Source organism: Pelobates fuscus, chromosome 3, assembly GCF_036172605.1.
Source record: "Pelobates fuscus isolate aPelFus1 chromosome 3, aPelFus1.pri, whole genome shotgun sequence".
In the NCBI taxonomy this organism is placed as follows: Eukaryota; Metazoa; Chordata; class Amphibia; order Anura; family Pelobatidae; genus Pelobates; species Pelobates fuscus.
In genome coordinates, this window is record NC_086319.1 from 160,022,519 (window position 1) to 160,037,615 (window position 15,097).

Sequence of the window (15,097 nt, forward strand, 5' to 3'; positions counted from 1 at the left end):
TCTTCCTCAGCCCCTGTCCCTCTTCCTCAGCCCCTGTCCCTCTTCCTCAGCCCCTGTCCCTCTTCCTCAGCCTCTGTCCCCCTCCTCAGCCCCGTGCCCTTACTCAGCCCCTGCATACAAGCGTATCATTTTTTGGGGGGGGAGAGGGGGAGGGGGCGGGGAGTGGATCTTGGGTGAGTTCCTGCACTTTTTTACCCAGGACTTGACCCCTGCATAAACTAAGCTGGGGAGTTATACAGTATCATTTGTGGGTGAAGGCATTTTCAAGCAGATGCATTAGGTAGTTATGAGATGAGATATAAAGTGGAATGAGAATGGAAGGGAGAGCATGTGGGATCAGAAGGAAGCTGGTGGCTTGGGGTGGCTACGATCATAGTCAGACTCTGGTTACAGAAGATAACTTTTCTTTTCTTTTTTTTTTGTGGAGGGAGAATGTGACTAAAAGAATGCTCTGTTGCTGGCAATTTTGTTTTGGGGAAAAAGATGAATGCCAGTTGTTCTAATCTCTATTTAGGGATATAATTTAGCTGTAAAGAACAATGTTATTAACTGTTGCTTCTGTACATGTACAGCATTGTGTCTGAGAAAAGGAGGTTAAAGATCAGATAAGTATTTTCTAACAGTGTAGTACAGCCATGTCAAACTCGCGGCCCACAACTAATATTTATGCGGCCAGCAGGTCGTGGTGTGGGAGCGCCAAGTGTAAGCTCTCCCTGCTCAGCTACCCGCAGTGATGCCGGGAGCCAGAATATGATGTCACTCCGGCTCCTGGAATCACTGCGGCACGCGAGGGAACTGAGCAGGGAGAGCTTACACTCAGCACTTCCTCACTGCCTGTCCGCCCCCCTGCCTGCCTGCCAGCAGCCCCACTAGACCCCAGGTAAGAAATCAACCCAGTCTGTGTGTGTGTGTATGGCTGGTTGTGTGTGTAGGTGTATGGCTGTGTGTGTATAGGTGTGTATATATATATATATATATATATATATATATATATATATATATATAATGTCTGTGTGTGTGTCTCTGTGAATCTGTGTGTCTGAGTGTTTCTGAGTGTGTGTGTGTGTGTGTGTGTGTGTGTCGGAGTGATTCTGTGTGTCTGTCAGTGAGTGTGTGTGAGGGTTTCAAGGAGTAACGGGAGGATCCGCTTTTTTAAGGTGAGGATGGGGCCATTAGGGGTATGCCAGAGGCCGGACTCCGGACACTGCTTGTTGGCTGTTTTTGTTGTTGTTTTGTTTTTAAACAGGGGCAGTGGTTTAGTAAACAGGGGCAGGGGTTTAGTAGACAGGGGGACTGGGATTTAGTAGATGTGGGGGGGTGGGGACTAGAGTTTAGTAGATGAGGGGAGGCTGGGGTTTAGTAGAGGGGTGAAAATGTACGTTTGTTTTTTTTGCAGCCCACAAACTTAAACCTTGTTTATTTTGCCCTTGCTAGCCTTTGAGTTTGACATGCTTGGTGTAGTAGCCTACTGAACTACAATTACAAGGTGTGACCTAGGTCTAAGATAAATAGGCATAACCGTGGACATGTCTATTTTTATTTTTTTTTTTAATTAATCACTACTCATACTACATACTAATTTTATCAGTGTAGAACAGTACAGTGTGATCATACAACGTGCATCACTACTACAGAGATACAATTACTTAATGCTAGGCATAGACGAGGATCTCTGGATAACAGTGCTGTGCCAGCGCAATCAAGAATACATTGTGAAAATAGGAGGATGCAACAAATACCTAGCTGGTAGGAACACCTCTGATAACAGTCACTGACTAGTAGTAGGACACCAGTAAAGACAGTCATCTCTCAAAGCCTACAGGTGCAACAGTCAGCTGTCTCCATCTGTGAGACTGACAGAGCAGAAGGCTTTGGATGCCTGAGGGGCACACTTAGAGAATATGGGTTTATATCTAGAAATTTAAAAATACACAGCTGAATTATGTGTATGGTGCACCAGAACACAGAGGCACCTCATTGTCTAACAAATTGTACACCAGAGTAAACACCATGGTCTCTCTCTCTGACTATTTAGGCCCCAGGACGGGTAGCTGGCTCTGTCTGCCTAGAATTACATGGGAGATACCCGTATATTCAATACAAATATTTACAGTACCAAGCTGCATACATTTATTGGCCAATCGGTGAGAGTCACTCACACAAATGCTTATCAAATAAATACTCAGCACAGAATACTTACAAAACATGTACAATATATATATATATATATATCTCTCAAATGATTATCTGCTGTATTGGTTATAGTACCAACAATGCACCATTGTAAGCAGTCAAACCATTTTGGAGAAGTTTGATTTATTAGCTGGGGTTCAGGTCCACTGTGCGCTGATCCCTGCCTCTACTACCAATGATAGAGAGCCAGAAACTCTCAGCCAAATAGATAGCCCTACATTGTAGACATACTACAGGCAGCTGTCAAGCTGTTACTGTACTGTCAGCTTTACTAGTGATAGTCATCATTGTCAGGATTACAAGTTGATCCATCACGCAGAACTGTGTCACACCTAGGACTAAGGATAACGTATAATCGGACCTTAGAATGGCCGGACTTAGCGTATCCAAGAATAGTCAAAATACTTGCCAAGGTCAGGGACACAGAATCAGACACAAAGAAGAGGGAAAGCCAAAAGTCAAGGATACCTGAATTCAGGGAAGTCGAAACTAAGCCAAAGTCAATTACCAGAAAATCAAGATCAGGAACGCACTCTCGGATTACCATCAGGATTAAACCACGAGAGGGCAATGAGCAAAAGGAGAATTGGGTTTAAATACCCCTCCTGTGGATCTGATTGGCCATGACTGGCCTTTGACCCCAAAAGTAATTACCGGGTTTCCATGTGCATGATTGCTGCTCGGCACAACTTTTCCTGTCAGGACGGTAAATGCCATTAACCACATTTTTATGTGCGGATGAATACGTGACAATCATGCTGTTACTGTACTGTTATTGTTACCAGTCGTAAAGCTGTTCCTGCACAATAAGCTTGCATAGAGATAACTGCCCAGCTTCACTACAGATAGCCATCAATTTGCTACTGTGTTAACAGATTTACTACTGACACCTGTCAATCTATCACTGTTCTTTTAGCTTGCTACAGACAGCAAGCAAACAATCAAGCTGTTACTGTATTGCTAGCTTTTCTAAAGACAGCTGATAAGCCGTTATTGTACTTTTAACTTTGTTAGAGATTGTCACCAAATGATCCAGCACTGTCAATGTTAATAAGAAAATCACCAAGCGGTTTCTGTACTGTTAGCTTTACTACAAACAAGCGGTATGCTACCACGTATTCAACCCTGGCTAGTTGTGTCGGTAAGCTGTTATTGTATTGTTACCACAAGATAAGCTTCAAGTTGTTAATCGCTAATGAATTCCCAAAATTGTTTCAGAGCTATTAATCATGGCTACCTGTTGTTACTACACTACTAAGGAAGAGTACTTGAGGTCTGCACAGGTAGGCATCAAGTTAGTACTTGGCTAGCCGCAGTCCGACGCTATTAGGGCACTGTTAGTCACGGCTACCTGCATTTCTCAAGCTATAACTGTACAGTTAAGTCGAACTGCACGCAGGCATAAAGTTGTTACTGTTCAGTTATTTTTGGCTTCTTATAGCCACAGGCTATTAATGTACCATTAGTAATGGCAACCTATGACTCCCAACTTTTTAATGCAATGATAATTTTAGCTAAAACAGCCCTGCTACTTTAATATTAGTCACAGCTACATGCAGAGTCTGTGCTGCTACTGTACTCCTAGCACTGGCTGACTGAGGGTGATCAGACTAATAACCATAAACTAGGTTCCTGGAGAGAGCTATCCCAACGCTGCCTTAAAATGTGATGGTAATTATTATTTCAAATTCAAACTGGTCATTACAGAAAGCACTGCTGTAGAAAAACAGTTCATAAAATAGAGGAATATTTCCACATCTTTCAACAGCCAATAAGATTTTTTTTTGGCAGACAGTATAATCCATCTAGAAGTAGAATGGCCACAAATTTGAGCCTTTCCTCTGAATATGAAAACGTAGCAGGTAAAATGAAAGAGCCATTTAAATACACTAATGAGGCTCTATTTTTCAGAGCTGTAAAAGGTTTAGGAAATCAGACAGATGCTTATCATGCTTAAATCAGCCTAGAGGACTATAACAAGCACCTCTGAAGAGACAAAGGAGGTTTGATTGGTTTCTGGGAATGTGCCGAACAGAAGGGAATTTTTATTTTATTTTTTACGAGCAATTACTTCATTTGGGAGGCCAGCACAAGACTTGAATAAAATTGTTAGCGAATGCAAAATTAAAGTAAAAATGCAAAAAAAAAAAAACTTACCTGTGCTTCCTGGCACGCAGCCCTTCTCAGCAAGTTATCACTGCAGAGAAAAGATAAAACATTGTGTTACATATAGATCTATAGTTTGCATAAATAAACTGACCTTAATTCCATTATTTTCTGTATTAAACAAATAATCCCTTCTAGCAAGTGCTGTAACTTTTTCTGGGCTGGGGAGATTGTGTGAGGAATCCCAGTATCCTCAAGAAATGTTGACTAGTAAGCAAGTATCTACAGCAGATGTGGATTTTTAACTCCCTATGTACTTGAGAAGTCGTCAGCCTGCTAAAATCCACAGAAGATAGTGTTGTGGAGAAAGCCTACTCATGTTCACCGGTACACAGGACTTATCCCAAATACAATATATAAAGGCACAGAGCGCATATCAAGAATAGGCCTCGATTTAATATTGTTGCAATGGCTTTACAAATGATTTAATATTTTTGTATAACCTTTTCACATGGTTTTCAACATATTAATTTATAAAATTTAAATATTATTAAAACATTTTTAGGGGGGCGGGGCCTGACCGCCAACCTGAATGGCCACACGATCCATACGCTCTGGAGATAAACTTGTAACTCAGCCTGATAAATAAGCCTAACAGCCGGAGCCAAACATAATCCAGCTCGGAGCAGACTTGGGGTCACCCTGAGACCACCCTCGGGAGACATCCGAACACTACCTGAAGCTGGACCTTACGCGACGCACGCGGGCCGACTGACAACATTTGAGCAGCGACTGGAGGACCTTTTTAACAGCTTCTGAACCACCCTCCCAATGTAGCCGCCTAAAACTACTACATCAGCACCATTGCCGTAGGGACCCCCACTTGTTCTGTTTATGTTTATATATGTTTATGTTATATACTTGCTCTAGGGGTGGCCGCCAGGGGACTTAATTCCTCATACCACTGTATATACCTACCCGCATACTAAACATCCCCCTGGACTTCACAATTTTCTGTCTGACAGAGGGGCATTGGTGAATGTGACTGCAATGTACCGAGAAATGTGGCATAGCTAACCCAATAGATTACCTAATTTAGCAGCCTGAACGTAGCTCTTTTTTGATCAAACTAGTATGCTTAATACCTCATGGCACTTCTTGTACCACCATACCTAGCTAGTCTGCTATACATAGTACTGTGAGACCAAAAGTAGCACTGCCATTGGTCTCACTGTACTAGTACTATGCATGCTCTTAGTGTAACGGCACAGCCCTTACGCTCATGCTTCTTAAACATGTACCTCACAAATGCCGAAGTACACAATCTATTTGCCACACAGCACCTTGTCTCTTACAGAAGGACTTAAATCTTGGGGATCCCAGGGGGCTTTATGACCTGACGTTAGTTCATTAGTTTATCATCCTGCCCGCACATCAGCACTCCCCAGTCTATGCCTGCCATCTCACGATTACCATACAAGCTCGACTAACACGCACAACGATCTTGGACTAGCCCTAATACATAGCATAGCACAGCAAGTACAGCTAGACTACTAGGGCTCGACTAACACTATTTAAACGAGAGGGCACAGTTGAATGCCAGAGGTCATATATATTATGCAGCATGGAATTTTTTAGCATATCTAACTGAAGAAACCTCACTCTCTCGCTAACCTTCGCACCTCGCGTTAACCTGTTGAGCATGCATTTATATTATCTTATTATTTGACCTTAATGTCAGTCTGCATTCAGGTCTTCCACGTTTTACGTTGCCTGTTTTACTGACATAGCTACTGTTTAACTTTAAACCAAGCATGAATACTATATAAAAAATGTTCAGATGTAAACCATGTTTATTAGCCCAAAATGGCCGACTTCTGCTGTTGTGGCAGTGTCGGCATGTTTGTCATCATTATGCACGTCAAAATAAAGATTTAAAAAAAAAAAAATAAAATATTTTTTAAAATGATTAAAAGCAATACCTTCATTACCTGTGGAAACTGCAGATGAGTCTAAACGGTTTGTAAATACTTTTTGTGTTAAAAAAACACACAAAACAATTGTTCTCGTCAGTAGAAGACCCCAAGGGTCCAGCACAGGCTCTCACAACTGTCTCTGACTCTTGATGGAGGTGTCAGGAGGGACACGGTACTTACCTCCATATTTGATGGGTCTGCTAAAAACTGAGGGACTACTGGAGTGTGTTACATCAGAATATAGGGAAATACACTGTGAGATAGATTAATTTACCCCTGCGGTTATCTTCCTTCTACACCCCACCCCTCCCCTTTGGGTTAAATGTTCACTATTGTGACATGTGGTAGGTGATGCTGAGACCCAGATCACCCTTCATTGGAGAGACCCCCATCCGACAAAAGGTCATAATTACCAACTGCATCTAGCTTTGATGTGGCTTCTTTGGGGGGCGGGGGCAGTAGGCTCATTCAGTTAACTGTCTATTTAGGAGCTCTCTGATCACGCTCTACTCTAAGCCTTGTTTTGCTCTTTTTCTAAACTTTCGCCACATTTTATTTACTACCTGTGGGAACAGTGCTGCACACTCCAGTTCCTCATCTAAAATCATATTACCCTTTCACCACCACTGCCTACTCATCCCTGCTGCCCTGTTTACTTGCAGCCATTTCTCTCTTCATTTCTTTGCAAAGTAATAATGTTATCCACCTATGTTACCTTATGCTTGTTCCTTTGATGCACCTATCCTTTGATAGGTTTGGTTTGTATCTTTATTTTTTTCTGTACTACGGATTTCACAATACTTCTAGATACAACATGAAAATAAATAAAATAAAAATATTTTTCTTGGACATTTCACCACTTCATACTGCCATAAATCGCCAGTCTCCACGTTAACGTCTTAATTTGTGGTAAAAAGCACCCCAAGCTATTAAGAGTGAAAGGAATGATCGAGCTAGGACAGAGCATGTTCCTTATCCTTAAAGGACCACTCTAGGCACCCAGACCACTTCAGCTTAATGAAGTGGTCTGGGTGCCAGGTCCCTCTAGGATTAACCCTTTTTTTTTTTATAAAACATAGCAGTTTCAGAGAAACTGCTATGTTTATAATAGGGTTAATCCAGCCTCCAAATCCTCTAGTGGCTGTCTCACTGACAGCCGCTAGAGGCGCTTGCGTGATTCTCACTGTGAAAATCATAGTGAGAGCACGCAAGCGTCATAGGAAAGCATTGATAATGCTTTCCTATGAGACCGGCTGAATGAGCGCGCAGCTCTTGCCGCGCATACGCATTCAGCCGAAAGGGAGGATCGGAGGCGGAGAAGAGGAGGAGAGCTCCCCGCCCGGCGCTGGAATAAAGGTAAGTTTTAACCCTTTCCTCTCCATCCAGCCCGGCGGGAGGGGGTCCCTGAGGGTGGGGGCACCCTCAGGGCACTATAGTGCCAGGAAAAAAAATGAGTTATACAATGGCCACACTGGTGGGTACCTGAGCAAAGGTAAAGACACTCACCAGAAGTTGTTGAATTTTAGTTACAAACCTTTGGTTTGTGAAAGTCAAAAGTGACAAAAAAAAATTGAGTAAGAAAGAGTGCAGATAAAGAAACTCCAAACATTGAGGATTAATTACTAAAGTGGGAATTCAAATTTAAATGAGCACTATAGGGTCAGGAACACAAACATGTATTCCTGATCCTATAGGGTTAAAACCACTATCTAGCCCCCCTTGCCTCCCTAAAGATAGTAAAATCTTACTTGTATTCAAGTCAGAACTTCCTCTAACATCATCAGAAGTGGTGAGAGAATAAATAGTTGCGGCGCACTCAGACTACAAAAAATATAACAAAGAAGGCTACTAAAATGCCTATCTAAGATTAAATATGGGGATTTGGTTCCACCATATGTTGTTAATCCCACTACTACTTTCAAAGTACCCCAATATTGGTGGGTTCTACGCTAAAATGTGGGGGACAAATTAAAAAGTACTAGTGTTAAAAATAAAAGGTGTTAAATTAAATCCTGGTAAGAGCATAGTGAGTATACAAAAATAAGCGATGAAAGCAATTAAAAAGTGTTAAAACTAAACAATTAACGTGTTGGTGTTGAAATGAGTATACTCACTATTGCAGATGATATCTGTGATGACTGGAGAAAATAATAAAAGTGACCTGACAATTGAAAAACTCCTCCTATATATACACACACATGTGGCCACCTCTAAAGGAGCCTCTGAAGCTAGGGGGCCTGGGCAGCCATCAGAAGTGGTGGCCTGATCCAATCACAATGCTTCCCCCATAGGATTGGCTGAGACTAACAAGGAGGCAGAGCCAGCACAATTCAAACACAGCCCTGGCCAATCAGCATCTCCTCATAGAGATGAACTGAATCAATGAATCTCTATGAGGAAAGTTCAGTGTCTGCATGCAGAGGGAGGAGATACTGAATGCTTGGATGCATTTTAGGCAACCATGACCCAGGAAGGATCTCTAACAGCCATCTAAGGAGTGTCCAGTGAAGTTATCACTAGGCTGTAATGTAAACACTGCATTTTCTCTGAAAAGACAGTGTTTACAGCAAAAAGCCTGAAGGTAATGATTCTACTCACCAGAACAAATTCAATAAGCTGTAGTTGTTCTGGTTACTATAGTGTACCTTTAAAGGGAAAAAAGCAGATTTGGAAAAATATTTTAAGCCAGCTATTCTTTCAATTTGGCTTCACTTTGAATTCTCTCTTTAGTTAAAAAAAAAAAAAAACCCCAGAGAGTGTCCCCTGCCTCTTGCGTTGTAAAAGTGCAGATATCAAAATAAATCAGTGTCTAGATTGCACTCCCCCAGGTGTCCCTTCCTGATTGTTTGTCCTGTGACACAAACAGGAAATCATTGCTTCTCATAGAACTTTAACCCCTTAACGCCGTTACGGCGTTCTATGCCGTCGCGGCTTTAAAGGGCTTTAAAGCCGTTGCGGCGGCATAGAACGCCGTAACGGCTTGCAGCCCAGGAGGTCCGGCGGTACTCACCTCCGCCGCGATCCTCTTCTGGGGGGCTGCCTCAGAGCCCAGGCAGCCCCCCCACGGCAAATCAGGCCCCCGGGGGCCATGTGATCGCTCTCAAAGAGCGATCACATGGCCCCCTATAGCTGGCTGTGGATCTGCCAGCAGGGGGGCTGTCTGAAATATCAGACAGTCCCCCTGCTGGTGGGAAGAATTAAAAAAAATAATTAGACATGTGTAAAATTAAAATAAATGCATTTTTATATATATAATATATGTATATATATTATATATATAATATATATACATATTATATATATGTAACGTCATGCGTAATGTATTTTAATAGTAATATTAGTATATATATTAGTATTAAAATACACTTAGAGTGACGTTACATACGGTATATATAATATGTATATACATTATATATATAATAGATATATACACATATATTATATATATATATATATACGTATAATTACAATAATAAATAAATAAAATTAATAATTAAATAAAATATTGAAACAAAATTTTAAATAAATTATATATTCATATGTAATTTTATTAATATATATATATTGGTAACAAAATACACTTAGAATGACATTCTATATATATCTATCTATATATAAAATACAAATAACCGCAAATATATATATAGAGAGATAAATACATATAATTAAATAATAGATTACATTAGTATACACGTAGAATTTAAATACCTATAAATGCATATATATTAAAATTCTACATGTATATTTAAGTAATCTTTTAACATAATTATGTCATTTGATTAATTAAAATTTGATTGACATGCCTGACAACACAGGGAGAAAGTGCAGAGAATTTAATTCGCAAGCACTATATTTGACCCTGTAACTCTCCAAGACATCATAAAACCTGTACATAGGGGGTACTGTTTTACTCAGGAGACTTCGCTGAACTCAAATATTACTGTTTAAAACTGGTAAATTATATTACAACGATGATATTTTAAGTAAAAGTGAAGTTTTTTGCATTTTTTACAAACAAACTGCACTTTTATGGACTATATTATTGTTGTAATATGTTTTACTGTTTTAAAACACTAATATTTGTGTTTAGTGAAGTCTCCCGAGAATAACAGTACCCCCCCCATGTACAGGTTTTATGGTGTTTTGGAAAGTTAGAGAGTCACATATAAGGCTTGCATTTCATTTTTTTCACATTGAAATTTGCCAGATTAGTTATGTTGCCTTTGAGACCGTATGGTAGCCCAGGAATAAGAATTACCCCCATGATGGCATACCATTTGCAAAAGTAGACAACCCAAGGTATTGCAAATGGGGTATGTCCAGTCATTTTTAGTAGCCACTTAGTCACAAACACTGGCCAAATATTAGTTTTTTGCTTTTTTCACACAAAAAACAAATATGAACGCTAACTTTGGCCAGTGTTTGTGACTAAGTGGCTACTAACAAAGACTAAACATACCCCACGTTCAATACCTTGGGTTGTCTACTTTTTCACATGGTATGCCATTATGGGGGTAATTCTCATTCCTAGGCTACCACACCGTCTCAAAGGTAACATTACTAATCTGGCAAATTTCAATTAAAAAATGGAACGTTCTATATTTGACCCTGTAACTTTCCAAAACACCATAAAACCTGTTAATGGGGGGTACTGTTGTACTCGTGAGACATCGCTGATTACAAATATGTGCATTTTTTTGCAGTAAAACCTAACAGTATTATGACATTTACAGCTAAAATGTGAGGCGGAACTACACATTTTTAAAAAAATTTAAAATTTCTCACAGTTTTTTTTATTTTATTCATAATAAATTAGGTTTCATATATAAATATTTGATATGGAATGAAAGCCCTGTTTCTCCTGAACAAAATGATATATAATAAGTGTGGGTGCATTTAATATGAAAGAGGGGAACTACGGTTGAACAGACATATTGCGCAAATACCAGTTTTTGTTTACGTTTTGTTTTGATCAGAACGTGCACTATTGACTCCGTCCTGAAGGGGTTAATTCTTAGCCATCATTTAAATCAACAGAAAGACTTGGTATACTTGCTCCCTTTTGAAGATGCCCACATAAAAGTTGAGAATTATGGTCCATAATTAGCTTTAAATCATTTTATGCAGTTGGACTTAGAATAAATCATATTATTAGGAGATATATTTTAAAGTCAACATGCAGTGCAATGCCCCTTCTCTTCCCTCAAACATTTCATTCTTCACATTGAAATCTAGGACATCCTCTATTTAAATTTTTTTTTTTTTTTTTTTTTTCTATTTTATATTATGGTAATTGTATATCGAACTAAATGTGGTATCTTGTTCTTACAATTGTATGGAGTGTTTTGTATGCAATAAAAACATAAAAATATCTATTGTACAGGAAAAAAATTAACGGTTAGCATGCTCAACGGAGCTTCTCTCTGCATTTTGCTTTAGTTAAAGACCACAAGTAGTGATGTCGCGAACATAAAATTTTCGGTTCGTGAACGGCGAACGCGAACTTCCGCAAACGTTCGCGAACCAGGCGAACCGCCATAGACTTCGACGGGCAGGCGAATTTTAAAACCCACAGGGACTCTTTCTGGCCACAATAGTGATGGAAAAGTTGTTTCAAGGGGACTAACACCTGGACTGTGGCATGCCGGAGGGGGATCCATGGCAAAACTCCCATGGAAAATTACACAGTTGATGCAGAGTCTGGTTTTAATCCATAAAGGGCATAAATCACCTAACATTCCTAAATCACAATGGATATGGATTGACACCTGACATATGACATATGGATTGGCACCTGTCCTCAGGGACCCTGATACACACTGACACAGCGCAGAATAGGGACTGTTCCTCCTACATAGGGTCACTTGGCAGATATGGATTGACACCTGTCCTCAGAGACCCTGATGCACACTGACACAGAGCAGAATAGGGACTGTTCCCCCTACATAGGGTCACTTGGCAGATATGGATTGACACCTGTCCTCAGGGACCCTGATACACAGAGCAGAATAGGGTCACCATTTTTAGCCCAAGGCAGCTCATCTCATCAGGCCTTTTTTAGTCGAATGTATCGCCCACTGTCAGTCCCTTCGGGATCCATCCCTCATTCGTCTTAATAAAGGTGAGGTAATCTAGACTTTTTTGACCTAGGCGACTTCTCTTCGTGGGAGGAGGAGGATTACTTTCACCTCTTCCCCTGTTAGATTCCAGTTGTGCTGTGACATCACCCTTATACGCTGTGTAAAGCATACTTTTAAATTTATTTTGCAAATGCTGCATCCTTTCCGACTTGTTGTAATTTGGTAACATTTCAGCCACTTTCTGCTTATACCGGGGGTCTAGTAGCGTGGACACCCAGTACAGGTCGTTCTCCTTCAGCCTTTTTATACGAGGGTCCCTCAACAGGCGCGACAGCATGAAAGACTCCATTTGCACAAGGTTGGATGCCGAGCTACTCATTTCCCGTTCCTCCTCCTCAGTGATCTCAATGAAGGTATGTTCTTCCCCCCAGCCACGCACAACACCACGGGTACCAGATAGGTGACAATGAGCACCCTGGGATGCCTGTTGTGGTTGGTCTTCCTCCTCCTCAAAGCCACATTCCTCCTCTGACTCCTCTTCCTCACAATCTACTTCCAGCGTTGCCGCAGGTCCAGCAAGCGATGCTGATAAGGCTGTTTCTGGTGGTGATGGTGACCACAACTCTTCCTCTTCCTCTTCACGCTCATCTACGGCCTGATCCAGCACGCTTCGCAGGGCACGCTCCAGGAAGAAAACAAATGGTATGATGTCGCTGATGGTGCCTTCGGTGTGACTGACTAGGTTTGTCACCTCCTCAAAAGGATGCATGAGCCTACAGGCATTGCGCATGAGCGTCCAGTAACGTGGCAAAAAAATTCCCAGCTCCCCAGAGGCTGTCCTAGCACCCCGGTCATACAAATATTCATTAACGGGGGGCGTGGCCTAACCACAGGAGCGGATAGTCGCATGGCCTCTGAGCTCCGACCAAACGATCAGCAAAAAACCCTAAAAAAACCTAAAAATCGAGGCAAAGGGCACTCCTACTACAGATTTAATGGGCAAGAAAACGAAAAGGCTCAAACCCGACCGGCCCCAACAATGGCGAAGCATCGGGGACCTCTGGCAGCAGGCACGCGGCGCCCAGGAGGCCGCAATGGCGTCCCTTCATGGAGGCTGCTCCGACTTCTCCGACGGAGTGTCGGAAGAGGACGACGGAGACCACATACTGGCAACTGTAAGGCAGCCAGCAGCGAAACCGGAGCCCCCGCACAGGACACCCGATGCCGCCCCAGTGACACTGGCGGCCATCAGGGAGATCATGGCGGATTTCCAAACAAAAATCTCGGCGGATGTGGCCTTGCTTCGTAAAGACCTGCGGGGACTGACAGGCCGTCTCGGTGAGATGGAACATACAACTCAGACCCACACGAAACAAATCACAGAACTACAGCAGAAAGTAGAAGAGCTCACACAACAGAGCTGCAAGTATGAAAACAAATTTGACACACTCGAAGATAAGCGGAGGCAGACAAACCTAAAACTCAGGGGAGTCGGGATGTCGGTACCACCAGAGGAACTCCCGCATTTTGCTAGGCGCCTCCTGACAGCCATATTTACGCCAAAGCAACGCAACTAGTGGGAATATTCGGACTCCCACTACCTGCCAAGGCACCACCCGGAGCTCCGGGAGACCTAGTGCTACAGTTCCACAACCTTAAGGACAAGGCAGCCGTGCTGGCGGCCCTCAGGGGACAAACCCCGTATAACTTCGAGGGGATGGCCCTGACCTTTTTCACTGATTTATCCGGGGGAACCCTCGCTTGGAGACGGTCTTTTCGACCCCTTACCTCTCAACTACGTGCGAAGAACATCAGCTACCGCTGGAGCCAAGCCCGGTCACTTCTAATACCTCACGGAGAAACAGTCATCACCATTCGAGACCTGCCAGACGCAACAAATCACCTGCAGGCGCTGGGGTTGCCACTGGACTTGCTACGCCCAATAAACCCTCACGGCTGGAATCCCGAGGCCACACGGGACTTTGTACCCAGGGTCCAGGCCCACAACTCCCGAGCTGAGGCCGCAACCTGATCATGCTGAGGGCCGACCCGGCGACACCGGGATGACCCCTACCAACACATGGCCCCAAACACCCCTGGACTCCATCCCTTCAGTTGGACACGGACTGATAGAGTACTCACAAACCGGAGAAACACAGAGGTATAGTCCTAAAGCGTCTATTAGCAGAGACAAGACAACGCTCTGGCCTACAGTGCTAGAAAATAAGGACAGTCTGATAACCGCACGTAGGACTAAAGGACTAACAGGTTATCTTCGCTTATATGGTTCCTTAATTTTACTGAGATGCCTGTTTTTGATGTTCAGCACAAATGTTATATATAATATTGGTTTACCGGGGTCTCTTTCCTGTTACCACGGCTGCGTACAGTCATTACTTCATCCACCCCCCCCCTTTTTTTTTATTCCTTTTGTTTCTCTTTTTTCTCCCCGGTCTTCAGTTATCTGTTCCACCACTGCCTCAGCTATGCAATTTAGCACCACATACACGACCACTCTGTAATGGCCATAGTGACTCCAAGGCCCAGAAAACTGTTGGCCATAATAATGCAACGCCAGCACTGAGCGACCCCATTTTTATCCCCATACCGTCAACCACTCACTTGCACACACGACCAGCTAGAGGCCGTCATCTGACACGTACACCCGTATGCCAACAGCGAGGCACCACCCAATCAAACAAGCAACCACTAAGTTCTCACCTGAGACCCACACATAAGGCA

General features: G+C 42.4%; 1 protein-coding gene across 1 annotated transcript in view; it reads right to left on the minus strand.

Moving 5' to 3' along the window:
- The window catches only part of AGK (acylglycerol kinase), a 77,247-nt gene that overhangs the window by 51,791 nt on the left and 10,359 nt on the right, over nucleotides 1-15,097 (minus strand). The window contains exon 3 of the mRNA XM_063447586.1: nucleotides 4,351-4,390. Within this exon, the coding sequence (XP_063303656.1) occupies nucleotides 4,351-4,390 (40 nt within the window). The remainder of the gene's footprint in view (nucleotides 1-4,350; nucleotides 4,391-15,097) is intronic.